At 43.1% G+C, this 22049-nt stretch overlaps 1 protein-coding gene across 13 annotated transcripts in view; it reads right to left on the bottom strand.

The window, feature by feature from the left end:
• Window positions 1–22049, bottom strand: part of LOC124124053 (peripheral plasma membrane protein CASK-like) — a 507943-nt gene that overhangs the window by 62259 nt on the left and 423635 nt on the right. For all 13 annotated transcript variants that reach the window (XM_048384960.1, XM_048384957.1, XM_048384959.1 and 10 more), the window contains one exon: window positions 16026–16112. In XM_048384960.1, the coding sequence (XP_048240917.1) occupies window positions 16026–16112 (87 nt within the window). The remainder of the gene's footprint in view (window positions 1–16025; window positions 16113–22049) is intronic.

Below are 22049 nucleotides of genomic sequence, written 5' to 3'. Positions count from 1 at the left end.
TTTGGAATTCATGCAACAGAAAAACGCAAATCCTTCATGTTTTTAACTTATAAACTTCTGAGTCGTCAAGGCACTGGAATTTACCAATACTACCGGGGACCAACACTGCCGGGGACCCATACTACCAGGGACCCATACTACCGGGGACCAAAACTACCAAGAACCAGTACTACCAGGGGCCAATACAACCAGGGACCAATACTACCATGGACCAATACTACCATGGACCAATACTACCATGGACCAATACTACCAGGGACCAATACTACCATGGGCCAATACTACCAGGGACCAATACTACCAGGGACCAATACTACCAGGGACCAATACTACCAAGAACCAATACTACCAGGGACCAATACTACCAAGAACCAATACTACCAGGGACCAATACTACCAAGAACCAATACTACCAGGGACCAATACTACCAAGAACCAATACTACCAAGAACCAATACTACCAAGAACCAATACTACCAGGGACCAATACTACCAGGGACCAATACTACAAAGGACCAATACTACCAAGAACCAATACTACAAAGAACCAATACTACCAGGGACCAATACTATCAGGGACCAATACTACCAGGGACCAATACTACCAAGAACCAATACTACCAAGAACCAATACTACCTGGGACCAATACTACCAAGAACCAATACTACCAAGAACCAATACAACCAGGGACCAATACTACCGGGGACCAATACTACCAGGGACCAATACTACCAAGAACCAATACTACCAAGAACCGATACTACCGGGGACCAATACTACCAGGGACCAATACTACCAAGAACCAATACTACCAAGAACCAATACTACCGGGGACCCATACTACCAGGGACCAATACTACCAAGAACCAATACTACGAGGGACCAATACTACCAAGAACCAATACTACCATGGACCAATACTACCAAGAACCAATACTACCAAGAACCAATACTACCAGGGACCAATACTACCCCGGAATCCCCATCCAGACAAACACCAATGAAAGGGTCAAAACAGGACCATGATACAAACAGCCACACACGAAAACAACTAATATCCAATCAGGACCAACCGTCACTCCTGCCGACACTCAAGTGTAATTCAAGAATCAGCTAACACAACTCAAAGTCTATCAGCCAGCAAATAGCCAGATAATGCAGCATCTACGTGACATCTTCCGACAACTATTAATTTCAAATCAACATTTCCCCAGAACTAGACAGTCATTCATTAACGTCCCCTCCCTCAATGTCGTCACTTCGGCATATGTTCTAATCATGTCCCCAAACACAACGAGCAGTGAGTCCATATTTGCAATTTCATCTTGAAACACTCTCATCAGGGTGGACAAACACAGCGCGGTGGACAAACCTGACACGGTGACACACGATGTATGCTCAGAGAGTGCGTTGTCCCCCGCGGTGTGTCGAGGAAACCTTAACATCGTGCGGCAAGTCACTCATCAAGAGTTCCCACATTGATTTTCATATCGATAGTCGGACAAAGCTTTGGAAAGAAACAGTCATGTATTCAGTGAGAGATGAGAGCAAGCGAAAGAGACGTAGATGGACGTGATATGTAAGTGATGTTTGGTCTAAGTGAGTGGGTGATTGGGTGACTGGTTAATTGGCGAACAAAAGTTAGTGTCTAGATGACTGATTGTTTCAATGTTGAATGAGTGTGAATATGATTGAGTGAGCGTTCTGCTGGATGAGTTTGTGTCTATATGGATGAGTGAGTGAGTGAGTGAGTGAGTGAGTGAGCGTCTTGGTTTGGTCAGTGAGTGAGTGAGTGTCTTGGTTTGGTCAGTGAGTGTCTTGGTCAGTGAATGAGTGTTTTGATGAGTGAGTGAGTGAGTGAGAGTGTCTTGATCAGCAAGCTGTTGTTCATGCTGGATGAGTTAGTTCATCTGATATTTACCATGAAATCTGCAATATTATAGCAATGACAACACACCATGAGATTCGGTGCAGACAAACCCAGGATGACAGAGGGAATTTGGGATTTGAACCCACAACCAGTGCATCCTGGCAACAATAACAACACAATCAGATATGGGACAGGTAAACCAAGGACGACAGAGTGAATCTGGGATTTAAAACAGCAACCAGTGCATCCTGGCAACAATAACAACACCATCAGATATGGGACAGGTAAACCAAGGACGACAGAGTGAATCTGGGATCTAAACCAGCAACCAGTGCATCACGTCAGCAAAGGGACTGACTCAGACCACTGCACAACCAATGAAATGTTGGAACAAATACGACACATGACATGACGGGATCTCAAAGAATCTCTAAAACATCTCAGAAATATAAGACGATCCAAATATTGATAAGGTCCTGAGAACTGCCCAACAACAACTGCTCCTGGCTCTGGGGGAACTCTGACTGGATCTATCAAAACCAGACAGATCACATAAAACTAGACATAAATCCGTAGGAATTAATCAAGTGACTAAATTAAGTAGCAACAGTGTCATACGACTGGTTTATTGACATTTGCCGAAAACTGCAATCTCCCATTTGCCTCATATACTCTCAACTGCGGATCGAAGCAAATTCAATTGAAGGACGTACGATAAAGTTCTCAAACTCAGAGTTGTGTACATGAGTTCTCATCTGTTTATATTGCTTTTCATGGCTGATTTTAAAGCGTGGCAACTGAATTATTCCTGATGGCATCTCAAAGACATAAAACCTACCTCCACAGTTAGAGAGTTTACAAGGGGCATTAAACCATATCAACTTTCTGCATGTCAATCATTCTTAATAAATCTCTCAAACTTGAAACGATAATCAGATTCATTTTGGAACATTAATATTTGTGCAATCTTCAAAATGACATCACATTTTCTAAAAATGGAATTTTCCAATTTGGAGTATCTCTCCGATTCTCGTCGTGCCCCGATGGTGGCACTTGAATCAATGGTAACTGAGTTAGCGGCAACTGGAATGTCTTGGAGGAGCCATGTAAACCAAATGAATAGTCACGGAAAACAAGACTCGATTGAGGTCATAATACTATTACTCTTGAGTAGAGATAATGGAGAATAAACCATTTCTGAAATTGACGGACCTCGTCTTCGATCAGACTTGCTCCAACACTTGGACATGTGGCCTTCAAGAAATCTCACACTTTGTCTGAATTAATTAAGGGGTGATCTAATGAGACTGAATTCTTTGTTTGCAAAACTTCCCCTCAAATAACTTTCTGTTAGTGTAGGAGCTCTTCAGGTGGAGAGTGTACCAGCACTTCAGGAGGAGAGTGTAGGAGCTCTTCAGGTGGAGAGTGTACAATCTCTTCAGGTGGAGAGTGTAGGATCTCTTCAGGTGGAGAGTGTAGGAGCTCTTCAGGAGGAGAGTGTAGGAGCTCTTCAGGAGGAGAGTGTAGGAGCTCTTCAGGTGGAGAGTGTAGGATCTCTTCAGGTGGAGAGTGTACGATCTCTTCAGGTGGAGAGTGTAGGAGCTCTTCAGGTGGAGAGTGTAGGATCTCTTCAGGTGGAGAGTGTAGGAGCTCTTCAGGTGGAGAGTGTACGATCTCTTCAGGTGGAGAGTGTAGGAGCTCTTCAGGTGGAGAGTGTAGGAGCTCTTTAGGTGGAGAGTGTAGGAGCTCTTCAGGTGGAGAGTGTACGATCTCTTCATGTCGAGAGTGTACGATCTCTTCAGGTGGAGAGTGTAGGAGCTCTTCAGGTGGAGAGTGTAGGAGCTCTTCAGGTGGAGAGTGTAGGAGCTCTTTAGGTGGAGAGTGTAGGAGCTCTTCAGGTGGAGAGTGTAGGAGCTCTCCAAGTGGAGAGTGTAGGAGCTCTTCAGGTGGAGAGTGTAGGAGCTCTTCAGGTGGAGAGTGTAGGAGCTCTCCAGGTGGAGAGTGTAGGAGCTCTCCAAGTGGAGAGTGTAGGAGCTCTCCAAGTGGAGAGTGTAGGAGCTCTTCAGGTGGAGAGTGTAGGAGCTCTTCAGGTGGAGAGCGTACGATCTCTTCAGGTGGAGAGTGTAGGAGCTCTTCAGGTGGAGAGTGTACGATCTCTTCAGGTGGAGAGTGTAGGAGCTCTTCAGGTGGAGAGTGTACGATCTCTTCAGGAGGAGAGTGTAGGATCTCTTCAGGTGGAGAGTATGAGCTTGACAGGAGGAGAGTGTACGAGCACTTCAGGTGGAATGGTGAGTTAATCAACAGTATGGCATCAAGGTGCCGTGTGTGTCTTGCCCAACACACGTCATGATGAGTTTTTGACAGTAGTGTATATACTGATGTATAACACTACCGACTGCTCCTACTGGACAATGATAGTATTATTGGGGGGGACCTAAATAGGTGGATTACGGTAATTTCATTGAAGTAAGCGTCATGTATGAAGACTTGTGTCTGCCATGAAACTGGAGAATTAATCAATGAAGCCCTTCAATAGCTGATCTCAGAAGGCAATAGCAGTGGAAGGGGGGGGGGGGGGGGGGGGGGGGGTGGCCTTCCAGGGTGAACCAAAAACAACAAACCCACAAAATGAGCTCAAGACTTTGATTCTGATGCATTTGCAGCTTATAACTCATTGATACTGTGAAGTTATTATCTTCAATTACATTCTGTAATTAAGATGACAATATTGATGAACAGTAGTGATTGATGGACTGATTGTGTTGGAGTGAGTGAGGGAGTGAGTCTTGTTTAACGCCGCAATATTCCAGCTACATGCAGGCGGTCTGTAAATAATCGAGTCTGGACCAGACAATTCAGTGAGTGATATCATGAGCAAGATCCACACAATTGGGATACGATGACATGCATCAACCAAGTCAGCGGGCCTGACCACCCAATTCCGTTGGTCACCTCTTACGACAAGCATAGTCGCCTTTTACAGCATGCATGGGTTGCTGAAGATCAACATGGGTCGAGTAAGTGAGTGAGTGGGTGGGTGGGTGGGTGGCCGGTTGGGTTGTTGGGTGAGTGAGTGAGTGAGTGGGTTGTTGGGTGAGTGAGTGAGTGAGTGAGTGAGTGGGTGGGTCGGCGGGTGAGTGAGTGAGTGGGTTGGTGGGTGGGTGGGTGGGTGGGTGGGTGAGTGAGTGAGTGGGTGAGTGGGTTGGTGAGTGAGTGGGTGGGTGGGTGAGTGGGTGGGTGGGTGGGTGAGTGAGTGAGTGAGTGAGTGAGTGAGTGAGTGGGTGGGTGAGTGAGTGAGTGAGTGAGTGGGTGGGTGGGTGGGTGGGTGATTGAGTGAGTGAGTGAGTGAGTGAGTGAGTGGGTGAGTAGGTGGGTGGGTGAGTGAGTGAGTGAGTGAGTGAGTGAGTGAGTGGGTGGGTTGGTCGGCGGATGAGTGGGTGAGTGAGTGAGTGAGCGAGTGAGTGAGTGAGTGAGGAGTGAGTGAGAGCCCACATGACATGAGACTAAGGACTATAAACAGAAAGAATCTGTATTCCATCCTCCCATCCCCTCCCCCAATCCAGTGCTGCTGTCACAGATCTCATACAACACTGCAAGACAAATGTGGCACCTTAAACCACAAGGCAATCAGAGTCCCCAAGGGTCAAGTAAGTTCTAAAACTTCTTCTGTTAATCAAAAACATACAAGCATGGCTGGCTTATCATCCAGAACATATCATCAAATTGGCAAAAAACGTTTCCCCATTTTTCCAAATCCACCAAAGCATGTAATCCCTTCAATCTGTCCCTCCCACGAGCTATATCCAGACCAGTGGAGCAAAGTACTACCATTACAGTGTTATAATCGAGACCCCTCGCAGTCTGACTGAGCCGATTGAACAAGCAGACAAGCACTGGCCACTGAATACATACCTTACCATCAATCCTCCAATAAATAGTCAGTTTTTTTTCGAAAAGGTAAAAAGGGTGAGTGAGTTGGGTTTTAAGCTGCTTTTAGCAAAATTCAAGTCATGAATACACCAGAAATGGGCTTCACACATTGTACCCATGTGGGGAATTGAACCCGGGTCTTCGGAATGATGAGCGAACGCTTTAACCACTAGGCTACCACACCAACCCTTGTATACATGAACCCTGAGCTCGTAAACTCTTCCCTCCCCACCCACCCTACACACACTACTGACACAAGTAATGATCATTACTATGTCACAAATTACAAAGTTGTTTGTTTGTTTGTTGTTTAACGCCGTACTCAGCAATATTTCAGCTATATGACGACGGTCTGTAAGTAATCGAGTCTGGACCAGACAATCCAGTGATTAATACCATGAGCATGGATCCACGTAATTGGAATCAATGACATGCATCAAGTAAGTCAGCGAGCCTGACCACCCGATCCCGTTCGTCGCCTCTTACGACAAGCATAGTCGCCTTTTGTGGCAAGCATGGGTTGCTGAAGACCTATTCTACCCCGGATCTCACAAATTACACCGAATTATTTCAGTTAACCGTGTATTTGAACAAGGACTGTCACATGACCTTGATGCACCCCAGTGTCTTTTAACAGTAAACATATCTACACGAGTCGATATATATATTTGATATCAAAGACACGATGGTGAGATTCTATTATCAAACATCATTCTTCCATTTTTTCAGTTTGTAAACAGTAAAAAGCAGAGACCTTGTGTGTAAAAAGTCAGCTAACCAGCTTCAGTGGCAGAGAGATAAGTGATGTCATTTCATTGTGATGTCATGGTAACCGATGACGTCACAATGGTCTGCAAAGCATTGCGATGCAATTTCACTGCAGTGATATCTCCTGTGAGTCTAGTTTTGGATGATAAATAGAGAATCTCACCCTCATGTCTTTTAATATCAAATATATCAACACGAGTTGATAAAAGTGAAAAAGCTCCAAGGCTTGTCGAGGAGTTTTTACCACTTTTATCAACGAGTGTTGATATATTTGATATCAAAAGACACAAGGGTGAGATTATATTTATCATCCAACATCATTCTTCCAACTGTTTCAGTTTGTAGACAGTGCTAAGCAGTGTCTTATGTGTAACAAGAGTTTGCCACTAACGTGGCTATATCCCCCGCCCCTGTTGCAGAATTTATGACATAATTAAATCTAAACAAACCCTAACCTTTTTTAACCGAGGTGGTGGAACTTGTCATGGAAATTGTGAAAAAAAGAAGAGTTTGGAACCTAACTCCATCTTGTTGCAATGGAAACGTAAAAAATAAAAATTTCTAAAATTTCTAAATAGCAAAAGGCACCAGTTCAGCATGTACCAGACAGACCTGCAAAAGTTTGATGAAAAAATATTGAACGGTTTATGAGTTATGCTCCGGAAACGAAACGTGATGGACGGACGGACGGATGGATGGAGCCCGTGTCTATATCCCCCGCCAACTTTGTTGGGCGGGGATAAAAAGTAATGCTTACAGCTTCAGTAGCAGAACCATTAGTGATGTCATTTGATTGTGACGTCATGGTAACCAATGACGTCACAATGGTCTGCAAAGCATTGTGATGCAATTTCATTGCACGGTATCGACAATGTAGATATCGCTTGATCTCACCCAAGTGATATCTCCTGTGGGAGCCAGTTTTGGATGATAAAGGCTTGTCTGCTATATTTTGTATTTAAAAATCTCCCAGTTCCATGTGTGCAACGGTTGTTCACAAGTAACCACGAAGCCTTCCATGAACTTAACTCCTCCGGCACTGACAACACACCAAAGGAGATGTTTATTCAAGTCATGCAATTTATTCAAGGATTTATGGTAAACTTTATAACGCCAAGAATACCACCTCAATTCTGTTTGGGAACACTTTTAAGTGGAATGGTTTATAGCGACGTTCATACCTTCAGTCAAAGAGTTCGTTTTCTGGTTGAGTGATCAGTCCCTTCCGCTCGAGGGCATTTACTTCATTCTTAATTGGATGGATAAATGACGACCCTTCAAAGGTGAAGGTCATCAAGACCTTCCATTTCCTAATGCTAAAAAACAAATTACCTCCTCCATCGCCCTGTTGCCGTGTCCCCTGAGACAAAACATGCAGGAGATGTGACACATAGATCGATTGTTCAAATGCATTGTGGGTTGAAAAAGTGAAATTAGTCGTGAGGTTGATAGTATTTTTGACTGTAAGGCAATCAGTCAAACCTTGTTGCGTTCTGCTCGTGAGGACACTCGCTAAAAGTTGTAATCATTAATTCAAATATTACTGACATCATGGCAGTGGATGAGTGAGTGAAGGATGGTCTTCAATAAGGACAATGAAGAAACACAATGTAGCCTAGTCAGTGGAGTGGATTTGAGCGGAGCGGACCTGTGTGGAGTGGAGCGGAGTGGAGCGGAGTGGAGCGGAGTGGAGTGGAGTGGAAGCGGAGTAGAAGTAGAGAGGAGTGGAGTGACCTTTGCGGAGCGGAGTGGTGTGGAGTGGAGTGAAAGCGGTGTAGAAGAAGAGTAGAGTGGAGTGGAGTGGAGGGGAAGCGGAGCAGAAGTGGAGTGGAGTGGAGTGGACCTTTGCGGAGTGGAGTGGAGTGAAAGCGGAGTAGAAGTAGAGTAGAGTGGAGTGGAGGCGGAAGCGGAAGCGGAAGCGGAGTAGAAGTGGAGTGGAGTGGAGTGGAGTGGAGTGGAGTGGAGCGGAGTGGAGCGGAGTGGAGCGGAGTGGACCTGAGTGGAGTGGAGTGGAGTGGAGTGGAGTGGAGTGGAGTGGAGAGGAGTGGAGTGGAGCGGAGCGGAATGGAAGCGGAGTGGAGTAGAAGTAGAGTGGAGTGGAGTGGACCTTTGCGGAGTGGAGTGGAGTGGAGTGAAAGCAGAGTAGAAGTAGAGTAGAGTGGAGTGGAGTGGAAGCGGAGTAGAAGTAGAGTGGAGTGGAGCAGAGAGGACCTGTGCGGAGTAGAAGTAGAGTTGAGTGAAGGGGAGCAGAGTGGAGTGGAGTGGAGTGGAGTGGAGTGGAGTGGAGTGGAGTGGAGTGGAGTGGAGTGGAGTGGAGTGGAGTGGAGTGGAGCGGAGCGGAATAGAAGCGGAGTGGAAGTGGATATTACAGCTGGGAACACCTGAAACAGGCTTCACACATAGTACCTATGTGGGGAATTGAACCCGGGCCTTAGGTGTGATAGGCGAATGCTTAAACCACTAGGCTACCCCACCACCCAAGAGTGGAGTGGAGAGGGTGGAGTGAGTGACTGAATGACTTGAAGTCCCTACACTTTAGGAAAACACACAACAGTCAGGCAATTTGACATGGACTTCCTTTAGAAGTAGCTTCTATACCTTACCAATTTGTACAATGACCACCAATGAAGATCCCGGTTAGAATCGATATTCAGCAACCCATGCTTGTCATAAGAGGCAACAAACGGGATCGGGTGGTCAGACTCAGTGCCTTGATTGATGCATACCACTGTTTCCCAATTGCATAGATTGATGCTCATGTCAATCCCTGGATTTTTTGGTCCAGATTTGATTATTTACAGACCTCAGTCATAAAGCTGGAATATTGCTGAGAGACCAACAAACAAACAAATACTCAACGGCTGTACCTCCCCATACAATGAAAAACACATGTTTGTCGCAAGTTGGAAATGGACATGAAGTGCATGAGTGAGTGAGTGAGTAAGTATGGTTTTGCGCCGCTTTTAGCAATATTCCAGCAATATCACGGCGGGGGACACCAGAAATGGGCTTCACACATTGTACCCATGTCGGGAATCGAACCTGGGTCTTCTGCATGACGAGTGAACGCTTTAACCACTAGGCTACCCGACCCGATGGACATGAAAGGAGACTGTCAATTTAAAGTAACATAAAAGCAAAAACATCCTCCCCGTTGAAAAATAATAAAAAAGAAATCTTTTATTTATTCTTAATTCTTCTGACAATAAACCAGACTCCATCCAACAGAGCACATTTTAACATTTTTTTAAACATATTTATGTTCATTATTGTCAAAGGGATTGAGCAAAAGTGCTCATTTTGCAACACGCACGAAACATTTGACAGTGTTTCCTCCCAACCATGACCAACTTAACCAAGTGTAGTGTTGGAAGGTCAGAGTGGAATACAACATCATATTCCCAGTGGCGTAAAGGTTACAGGCAAGCAGGTCACCAGGGGGTGCTGGCATAGACACAACAGAGAGTGACGCAGACCTTGTTAGTCTCGACTAATCTGTCACATACCATACTGTTGGAAAATAACTATTCCCCAAACATCCAACCCCAAAATCGGAATTTACAAAAACATATTATTTGTGAATTATTCATGCTGTGCTTGCTTAAAATAGATTTTTTAAGGGGGTTGTAAATTTACAACCCCCTCCCCCCCCTTAAGGATAATAGGATTAGTTGAAAGAAATTGGGATTGATAGTGTCAGTAGTTGTTACGGTGGCAGTAGCTACAAAATTGGAAGTGTGTTGAAGTTTAGTTTCTATTGCTGTCAAATTGCTATTGACGTAAGAAAAATGCTAAATGTTACAAAATGATCTTCTTCCTCCTGTACCATGTTTCCTAGGGGACAGATACTATTAGCCAAGTCATGAGAGAGAGAGAGAGAGAGAGAGAGAGAGAGAGAGAGAGGGACAGAGACAGAGAGAGAAGGGGAGAGAAAAGGGGAGAGGAGAAAAAGAGAGGAGAGGAAGAGAGAGAGAGAGAGAGAAAAGAGAGGAGAAAAAAGAGAGAAGAAAGAGAGAGAGAGAGAGAGAGAAAAGAGAGGAGAAAAAAGAGAGAGAAGAAAGAGAGAGGGAAGAAAGAGAGAGGGGAGAGAGAGAGGTTGGAAAGAGAGAGAGAGGAAGAGAGAAAAGAGAAAAAGAGAAAGAGAGAAAGAGGGGGCCCTTGAAAGCCTTAAAACCATTTGTCTCTTTTCTTTCACTGCTTTATTTCAGATCATAAATACAAATACTGGATAATCAATACAGGAATTAATTCATTCATAAGTACTTGATGTGTCATATTCTTTGTACGTTGATGAAAAAATATCCAATTTTTAAAAATCAAGGACACTAAAATTGATCCAATATCACAAGTCTACTAATAACTGTGACAGATATTACATGCCTCTTGGATAGTGTAAACAAACATATATTGTACTGACACATCAAACGTTGCCAATCTAACGAACTTGAGTTGCCTTTAGTTACCGTGGCAACAAATACATTAGCAAGATAATGGTTTGACACTTATTTTTATACTCTTGCTTAAATTTCAATACTGGTCTCAAACTTGCCCTTCTGATGAGGGACAAAATACAGTTGAATAAGTCAGGTTTATAGGGCAAGCTCCTTCCCAGCGCGTGACACCTTCGTTACACTCTCGGTAACATCGCTGCCACCAGATTGGGCGCGGCTATTACATCTTGAAATTTGCCCTCTCACCCCAAATGTAGTAATGTTCATACTTTTGTTTATGTCTTTGGGAATGCCATCATATTTCATTTTGAAAAGGTTTACGACTGACCATGTTTTCCAGATGAATTTACTTTGTTGTTCTAATAATCAGATTGGTTCGAGATTGCAGACTAACGGAAAATCAACCAACTTCTACTTTACATTCTTACTATATCAATAACATGATACTTTTAATGAAATAGAAATTCAAATTGACAAACAAAGACAGTAATTTATCAGCGGTAAGTGTATTCGGCGTCACGACAGTCGTCACTTGTTTGTAAACATAACGATCATTCGGTTGCGAGTTCAACACTATGCACGGTTGGGGCCACCTATCACAGTGGGGAGTTTTGACTGGTGGCAGCCATAGTATAGAGAGCTCCGCAAAGGGACTATCGCTGTGAGGAGTTTGGACTATAGGGCTGGGTAGAGTTCAAATGTACTACCAGCGACCTGAGCCCCTATAACCCGACTCTACTTGGATATCCGCTGTAGGTCTAAAGATCTGGTCATGCGTACACTGAAGTTAACTGAAACTTTATCTTTATTCAAACATATACAAGTCACAAGGAATGGGTGCATAGTCAGAAAGAAATGCCTACATTAGTGACTTGTATAGTTACCATCGAGTTTGCTTGCTATTGTCATTAAACAATACCTTATTCGACGTAATAAGCGCCTCGCTCTAATAAGCGCCCACGGAGATATTTGCTAATATATTGGTTAGTGAACAATCCCAATTAGCACCCCTTCTGATTGATCAATGTACACAAGACTTATTTATTAGTGTATAATACGTGTGTTACATGCATCCTTATTTATGGGACATTAAATTCTGAAAAATATATCTGTCGTATATAAACATTTCAGGCTGTCGGCATAAACCACGATCTTTCAACTCTGTTGAATTTCACCAAAATAATATTCTAATAAGAGCTCAATTTCTAATTTTGAGAGCGCCCTTGGCACTTATTATATCAAATACGGTATATCAAGTGACTAACCACAGGTCCGGGTATCCCTGTGGGTACCCGGGTCCTGCTCAGTACCCACCCGACCCGAGACCCCGAGTTACCCATCCCAGCCTCAGCCCGGATCACACATTCAATAATCACGATAATTCAGGGTCGTTATTAGAAGGGCTCTAACTACTTCAATTATAGTTAAGTACAGTTCATCATACGCAGATTCCATATCTACAAGTCAATGCCAGATTCAGGCACCTAAAGTGACAAGAGTTACTGCCCCTTAGTTGTACTCTCTTATGACCGTGCAGTTGTGTGAATCTCTCTCAGAGGAGAGCCATTGATTATCTTTCAGCAAGGGAGACCACTCTTTCAACCTTAGCGCAAACTGGAAATCGGACTATACAAGACAATTTCTTGGCCACAGAACAGACAGCTATGCTATTCATTCTGACTCTGCAGTTGTTAGAGAACATTTATGATTTTGTGAGTGGTACAATACAGATATTGGGACGAAAATGGATTTTCATGACAATTCTAGTTTGTAATTCTACATAATTGCCACGTAGATGCAGGATTCCGGAGGCCAACAATACCATTTGTCAATCGGAGATCCACGCTGATGTTTGCATCATCATCATGGGACTCCCAGACAAAGCAACTGAACTGCTCTGGCTTCAATATGAAAGTTTTCAGCAATGGGTGTGTGAATTTGTGAGTTGGGTTTTACTGTGAACTATAATCAGTTTTGGGATCCGAATCCTTGACAAATGAATCCCGGCATGCCTCAAGTTTACCAATCTGCAGGGTGGCACATCAAGCTGACATGCCGCGATATAACTGGATTAATGTTAAAAGTGGCGTTAAACCCGACTCACTCTCACCAATCTGCAGACCAAGTTGCGATGTCTCAGAATATTTGGCCTTGACCCTTACAGTAATTCCTTTTATCGTCAAGGGAGTAAGTGAATGTAGTTTTATGGCAAAGTAAGCAATATCGTAAATGGCCAGGCAGTGATATGGCTGACTGCAAGAAAAATGACCCCCACCGGTGTGTTTCTATGACACAATCCCGCCTGTAACCACCTCACCCAGGATTTAACCTTGACTAACAAAAGTGGGGGTCTTGGGGACTCCCAATAACTCATTTTAAGGGTCATTGCAGGAAATATGAGGGACCTGTCAAGCTTTGACAGGGTGTAGCGTACTGTACATTTAGATAATTACTTCAGAACCTGGAATAAATCAATGATCACGTGGACAGTGGTCATTGATGGGTGAAATGACAGACCCCCAGAACTGCTCTTGATGTGCTGTAGGTACATGAATATTCTTGTGTGTCCTGTGAGTGAGTGAGTGAGTATGGTTTTACGCCGCTTTTAGCAATATTTCAGCAATATCACGGCGGGGGACACCAGAAATGGGCTTCACACATTGTACCCATGTCGGTGTGTCCTGTGACGCAGTATATTTTTTCTGCGTCCATTCTCTACATTTGTGCGTACTGGACACATTTGCGTGTTGCGTAAAACCCAGGCTGTGCCCCAGTCAGGGTAAAAGCTAAAAAAAGCTCACAGAGTTTGTCATAAATGGATTGACATCATAATATGTGAGCAACCATGAGTTACGGGGCCTGATGGGTGACAAATCACAATTTTATTTTAAAACTACAGTTCCTTCAGAACACAAAAATATGATTCACAAGCTTCAATTCATATTTATTACAGAGATACAAGAACACACATATCGATCTTCACTGAAGAAAGTACAACATCATATCTAAATTGTGTCCTAGCACCCTAAGGTCCCTTCTATCATGGTGGGTCACATATATCACAAATAAGGGAATGTGGGTTAGCTGTAATATAAACATACCGTATTCGACGTAATAAGCGCCCATGGCGATATTTGCTAATATATTGGCTAGTGATCAATCCAAATTAGCACCCCTTTCGATTTTGATTAATGTACACTTATTTATTCATGAATAATACATACTCGTGTGTTATATGCACCCTTAATTATGGGCAATTAAATTCTGGAAAATATATCTGTCGTGTATAATACGCACAGACTTTTCTTTTGTATCATTTCAGGCTGTCAGCAAAAACCACAAAATTTACGATCTTTCAACTCTTTTTTTTTTTCACAAAAATTATATTCTAATAAGAGCCCTATTTCTAATTTTGAGAGTGCCATGGGCGCTTATTACGTCAAATACGGTAATCACTATTACTATAGTCTGTAAAATCGCAGCCTTGATGTCCTGTTACAGATAAACATTCTTCACAGTGTCTGGAGGCATACCAACACATCTTAATCACATGGGCCATGAAGCCAGAACAACTTAAGATTATGCGGGATCAGGTGCTGCTTTCATACAACTAATCCTGCAACCACACGCTTCAGGTGATACTAGCTGTACCACTAATCTCATGTACGTCTTGTTCAGGTGGTGGTATCCTTACCACTAAATCTATACCCACATCCCTCAGAGGATCCAGACACTCTGTAATCAGTTGTCTTACAGACATTTCAGCTGGTCAATATCAACAGCTCACGCTTCCTATCTGACACAACGGATTTGTAATGTGTGTAGTCTGGCGGCAGCTTATACATCCCACAATGATTTGGTTGGTTGGTTTGTTGTTTAACGCCGCACTCAGCAATATTCCAGCTATATGACGGCGGACTGTAAATAATTCAGTCCGGACCAGACAATCCAGTGGTTAATATCATGAGCATCGATCCACGCAATTGGGATCGATGACATGCATGAAACAAGTCAGCGAGTCTGACCACCTGATCTCGTTAGTTGCCTCTTACGACAAGCATAGTCGCCTTTTACGGCAAGCCTGGGATGCTGAAGACCTATTCTACCTGTATCTTCATGGGTCCATCACACAATGAATGTTTCATGTACACGAAAATAACAGGGACACCTAGGTGTGGGGAATCTTGCAATTGCATGCTGCAGGTGATACTAGCTGCACCACTAATCTCATATGTGTTTGCCTCAGGTGTTGGTACACTGACCACTAATTCTATATGCACATCCCTCAGGGGGCTCCAGACAATCAGTTGTCTTACAAACTTATAAATAAGCCTCACTGCTCACAGCAAACTGATGGAGAGGTTTGCAAAAATCACTGTTCATAGGCCCGATTGTCTCAATTTATTGTTTCAAATTTTCCTGGTAAACATGGAATGACAATGGCAAGAGACAAAAAATAAAAAAAAGTAATAAAATGTTATCCGGGCAGATTTGAAATTTATTTCTGCCAAAAATTTATATTTTCAATCAAATACAGATTTTCAATATTAAATTTTGACTGAAAAAAAGACAATTAAATGACTGAGCCACACTAACATCAAACATAAACGATATCGGCTGACCGAAATAATTTTGCTCCCCGTTCTTATAAACGAAGAATATTTTGTGAAAACAAATAGCAAAAAAACGATTTCCTGTAAACGTCTCAACAAGTAATGTATCTAAAGACAAACTGACAGTCTAGGACATAGAGAACTAGACACAGATGTATTAAAGATTGTATGGGACGCATTTCTGAAAAGTGAGTGCCATGTATGCATATGAAGATCCCATGATCTTTGACACACCTGGCCGCAGGTCTTTTTCTCTGTGTGTACCACCATGGTCTGACCAACCCACTCTGAAAATCGTATGTGTGCATGACAATCAATTGACAACTCCATGTGATTGGATAAAGGTATTTGTCAGTCAAACAGTGGCTGTCTGTGATTGGCTATGTACTCACCATTAGGTGGGGCTGATGCAGGAGCTGTTTCAACTCGTTACATTCAGATGCATAGGTGTCGGAGGAGTCCTGCAGCAGGCGCAGCACCTGTAACAGCAGAACAGCATCTTAGCTCGAAGCACTCATAAAATACTTCACTGCAGCAGCAAATACCATATCTGTTGTAATATGCGCTCTGCTCCAATACGTGCCCCCGTTCTACCTAGAAGCAGTCATAAAATACTTCACTGTTGCAGCAAATACCATATCTGATGTAATATGCGCTCTGCTCCAATAAGTGCCCCCGTTCTACCTAGAAGCACTCATAAAATACTTCACTGTTGCAGCAAATACCATATCTGATGTAATATGCGCTCTGCTCAAATACGTGCCCCCCGTTCCACCTAGAAGCAGTCATAAAATACTTCACTGTAGCAGCAAATACCGTATCTGATGTAATATGCGCTCTGCTCAAATACGTGCCCCAATACAGTAAAAACGAATACCGTATTAGATGTATGACGTGCCCTGCTCAACTATGTGCCCCCAGTCTAGCACTCATAAAATACTTCATAGTAACAACAAATACCGTATTCCATGTATGACGTGCCCTGCTCAATTATGTGCCCCCAATCTAGCACTCATAAAATACTTCATAGTAACAACAAATACTGTATTCGATATATGACGTGCCCTGCTCAACTATGTGCCCCCAATCTAGCACTCATAAAATACTTCATAGTAACAACAAATACTGTATTCGATGTATGACGTGCCCTTCTCCAATATGTGCCCCCGACATTGCTAGAAGCACTCATAAAATACTTAGTAGTACAATATATACATTAGACAAAGTAACAACAAATACCGTATTCAATGTATAACGCATCCTGCTCTAATAAGTGCCCCCGATCTAGCTAGAAGCCCAGGTCCAATACGTGCCCCCGACATTGCTAGAAGCACTCATAAAATACTTAATAGTACAACATGTACATAAGACCAAATATTTACATGAGGCTGTATTTTGTCATGTACATTACCGATTTCTTACAGAAAACTGCAGTGTGAAAGAGACCACAATTGCCTAGTAACTACTATTTAAAAAATGTTTTATCTTCATCGATGTTTGAACTGAGTTTGTTCACTTCCACGTGATCAATGTCAACAAACTGAACTCGTGTATGATTTAATAAGCATCCTCCTTTATCAAATTTCAAAGCCCTCAAGCAGCATGTTACAGCAAATACTTCACAAAAAGAGCTCTGGCGGTAAAGATACAGAGTGAAAACTCAGAAATTGATGGAAGCATTTATAAAATCTCTCCCAGAATGTGACAGTGTATTTGGTTTCACTCCATTTGGAGTGAGTGAGAGTGAGTTGAGATTAACGCCGCTTTTAACAGTATTCCAGTCATATCACGGCGTGTCAGCTTAATGTGGGAGGAAAGCCCGAAGTGAAAGGACTCAGACGTTTACCACTTCGGTGAAACCCACGAGCAGGGGTATGGTGCTGACAAACCTAGAAACATAATTGGGGCAAACCGGGATTCGAACCTGCAATCATGGGTTTCTGGCGTGCCCAAGGGACGCAACTCTGCACAGCGAATTGCAGTGCCTTAGTCAACTGGGCCACCCGTCCCCCCCACGGTGTGTAGACTTCAGTCTGGGCTCTCCTCCCATATTAAACTGACACAATCTGCATTATGCAACTGAAATATGTCTAAAGTAGTTTGGAGACACTCAATCTTGGTGTCACTTCATGGAAACCAGCAGAAAACCTGATCCCCTCATTCACTTTGAAAAGTTTCTTGTGTGTATTGTTTTGTTTGTTTTTCAACACAAAACTGTTTTATCAAGGTTGCCTATAAATAATTAAGTCTTCAACAATCCACTTGGTGACACGCCATGAGTCACTGAGCCTGAGAGGACAATAGTGGTGAGGTGAGGTGAGGTGAGGTGAGGTGAGGTGAGGTGAGGTGAAATGGAATTAACGTCGCATCCAAGATTATTGCACTTCTACAGCGACATGCAGTGTGTGTGGCTGCTTGTACTAGTCCACACTGATGCCGATTTATAGTGCTAGCTCACTGAGATACCATGTCGCAGTTTAACATGAATACCCCACTCAGACACAGTATACTGACTCCGAGCCGACCAGTCCTTGTTTTAGCCCCTTAATGCCGAGCGCCAGACAGGGTAACAACAAATACAATCTTTCAACGTCTCTTGGTATGACGCGGTCGGGGATGGAACCCCGGACCTTCCGCTCTCCGGGCGGACGCTCTACCACTAGACCACGGAGGCGGTCGATTCTTCAAGGAGTCTCCATTATAAAGAAACAAGTCCCTTATCTACACGAACTACCTTTTGTACCAAACTACACCCAATGCAATATTCCAGCCATATGACGGCGGTCTGTAAATAATCGAGTCTGGACCACACAATCCAGTGATTGATATCATGACCATCGATCTACGCAATAGGGGTACGATGACATGCATCACCAAATCAGCGAGTCTGACCACCCGATCCCGCCAATAAACTATTGAATGTGAAGAGTTCCTGATGTGCTGGGGTGAAGTTGTTGAATTTGTTTTAGCATTTCACAACATTAAACACAATAAAGGTGATTTGTTTGTTTTTTTGTATAAATTGTCTGGATCTGCAAGCATTAATACCTTCCAGGGGGCACGGGGGGCCCAGTCGTCTAAGGCACCGCGAATCGCTGTGCAGAGTTGTGTCCCTTGGGCACGCCAGAAACCTATGATTGTGGGTTCTAATCCCAGTTCGCCCCGATTATGTTTCTAGGTTTGTCAGCACCATACCCGTGCTCGTGGGTTTCACCGAAGTGGTAAACGTCTGAGACCTGCATCACTTCGGGCTTTCCCCCCACATTAAGCTGACACGCTGCGATATAACTGGAATACTGTTAAAAGCGGCGTTAAACCCAACTCACTCACTCACTAATACCTTCCACTATATGCAAACTCACATACTGCCTAAAATCGATTAACACCAGCTTCAAATTGGGAGCACATGGCAGCTATTAAGATCCTTCTTTCAAGGAGATTTGAAAATAACATTCTCACTAACTGATAGGCGTTCTCCTGCACAGAACAATCTCCACCGGGGTTATTTAAGTCCACACTAAAACATAGACTTACACAAGATGTAGAACTACATTGCACTGTGAAAGTGCTTCACGATTTTTCCTAAAATAAAACAAAAACGTCTGGGCTCTAGTGATACCTAGACACACCTGTTAAGATTTGTATCACATAATTACCAAACAAAACTGATAAAAGAAGAAATCCTTTATATGAAGCCTGACCTGATTGTGCGCTATCTCGTGCCAGTTTCCTGTTTGTGTCTAGACAGAAGTCACTGCTTGCGAACAACTTAAGTACCAGACAAGCGGTCGGATCCGATTCAATTATGCATCGTCAGCGTATTTTGTAAGTCGATCGTTAAGTCACAGACGAGTCACACCCACTATTATTCTGTGTAACAGAACATGCAAGCTTGGCTCCTTCTTTGGGTTGGTCGGTTGGTTTGTTGTGTAACGCCGCACTCAGCAATATTCCAGCTGTATGACAACGGTCTGTAAAATAATCGAGTCTGGACCAGACAATCCAGTGCTTGACATCACGAGCTTCAATCCATGCAATTGGGATATGATGACATGCAACAACCAAGTCAGCGAGCCTGACCACCCGATCCCATTAGTCGCCTCTTACGACAAGCATAGTCGCCTTTTACGGCAAGCATGGGTTGCTCAAGACCTATTCTGACCCAGATCTTCACAGGTCCTTCTAAGGGAGATTCAAGGGCAGAATAATACCCATTTGAGGGCATCACACACTCATTTAGTACAGTTTGTAACAGAAACATAGATGCTAAGATGGGCCCATGGTCAGTGTTTAAAAAATACACATCCTATACATGACATCAGGCCTCAGTGATACCAAGTGAGTGAAGATTCATAAAATCCCTGAGTCTATGCCACATGGTCAGAGCAAGCATATATTTATCATCCCAAACAGGCTACCACAGGAGATATGGCTTGGGTGAGATCAAGAGGTATCTCCTATGAGACTTAAGCTTCAATGAAAATGCATGACAATGCTTTGCAGGCCATTGTGACATCATCAGATGCCATGACATTACAATCAAATGACATCAGTAATCTTTCTGCCACCATCTTCCCGAGGCAAGAGAGTTAACTGACTATAAAAGTCCAGTTTCCACCCTTGCTGAACTAGGCTGGTATTATGGAGTTACATTTTGGCTGGACTCACGAGTCAATGCATAGTCCAATCAAAATCGCACACTGAAATTGAAATCCGGTTCATAAACAGTCGTGCAGATTTCGGTCGATTGCAGGATTTGCAAAGCATCTGCATCGCCAACTAGATATTTTCCAAATCTTTTCATGTTTTTAATCAAGGTGCTCACGTGATTTGATGCATTTCACGATGTAAGACCCGTTTTATGACAATATAGATCTTGTTTATTGATCAGATCATCTTGACCGGGCACCACCATTTTGTGTGAAGCAAACGCAAGTGATACGAGAGGTGGAATCTGATTGGTCCATAGGAGAGGCTTAGAAGGGACATAACTGGTAATAGCCACTGGTGGTGCTACGATCGAGCCAAGTAATTCCAGCCTAGTTCGGCAAGGATGGAAACTGGACTTTTCAAGACAGTTAACTCTCTTGCCTTGGGAAGATGTCTGCCACTGGGCCTGGTCAGCTCTACTTTTTACACTGATTATTACTGTTAATTGAGTGAGTGAGTGAGTTGGGTTTAACGCCGCTTTTAACAGCATTACAGTTATATCACAGCGTGTCAGCTTAATGTGGGAGGAAAGCCTGAAGTGATGCAGGTCTCAGAGGTTTAAATTTTTTTTATAAAAGGCAAGTAATAGATAAAATACAAAACTCGCTCCTGTGTAATACCAATTTTATGAAACGCATCAGACACCAGAACTATTCACTGTTTTTTAAAAATTGGTATTACACGGAAGCTCGTTTAGAATTCGTGGATGGTCAGCTCAATGAGAAACGCAAACCGGAGGTGCCACGCCATACACTTTGACCCGTGAAGATATGGTCAGAAAAGGTCTTCAGCAACCAATGCTTGCAGTAAAAGGTGACTATGCTCGCTGACTTGGTTGATGTATGTCATCGTATCCCAATTGCTCGGATTGATGCTCATGATGTCAAGCACTGGATTGTCTGGTCCAGACACGATTATTTTAAGACCGCCGTCATATAGCTGGAATATTGCTGAGTGCGGTGTTTAACAACAAGCAATCAATCAATCAATCATACACTTAAGTGACGCTCACAAACACAGGTATCACGATATCAATGTAGAGGTAATCTTAACACTAAATCAATCATTCCTGTCCACAGACATGTTTACACTTATTAAGACTACCATAAGAAGTAAAATAAAAACATTTAATGGATTAGCCTTAGTTCATATTTAGAATATCTACATATCACACAGAATTATTAATTTTATTATTAATCGACACACTGATACATAATGATACATCAATTCTAAAATGTCCAATCTCTGACACCTCTTGGAACACCCCTAACAGCGGATCCTGGTATGCCACTATCAGCAGATCCTGATACAGCCAGGGAGGCAACTCTGCATAGCAAACTGCTGGGTTTACAAACACCACTGTATTAGTCCTGTCTCCTCAAGAAATGAAGAAAGACTAAACCTACACAAAAAATCCCCCAGAAAATGACAAGATTTATCATGCATTTCCTGGACTGTCAACCAGTATTCCACTTAAGTGAGACAAAAACATCAATATACTGAAACAAGAAATGATGAGGTGTGAACTAATTGGATGCACCATGATATACGGGGACCGTGAGACGAAGCCATCTACTTTATAATGAATCCAACTCTCACACTCTCCCCGGAGGCACCGCTTCCCAGAAGTCTCTCTCACATCCACAACATGCCGTATTCGACGTAATAAGTGCCCCGCTCTAATAAGCGCCCACTGCGATATTTGC

The sequence above is a fragment of the Haliotis rufescens genome, unplaced genomic scaffold (genome assembly GCF_023055435.1).
Source record: "Haliotis rufescens isolate VD_foot unplaced genomic scaffold, xgHalRufe1.0.p SCAF_52, whole genome shotgun sequence".
NCBI lineage: Eukaryota > Metazoa > Mollusca > Gastropoda > Lepetellida > Haliotidae > Haliotis > Haliotis rufescens.
The sequence above is the reverse complement of the archived record's forward strand: the minus strand, read 5'-3'. Positions and strand labels throughout refer to the sequence as shown.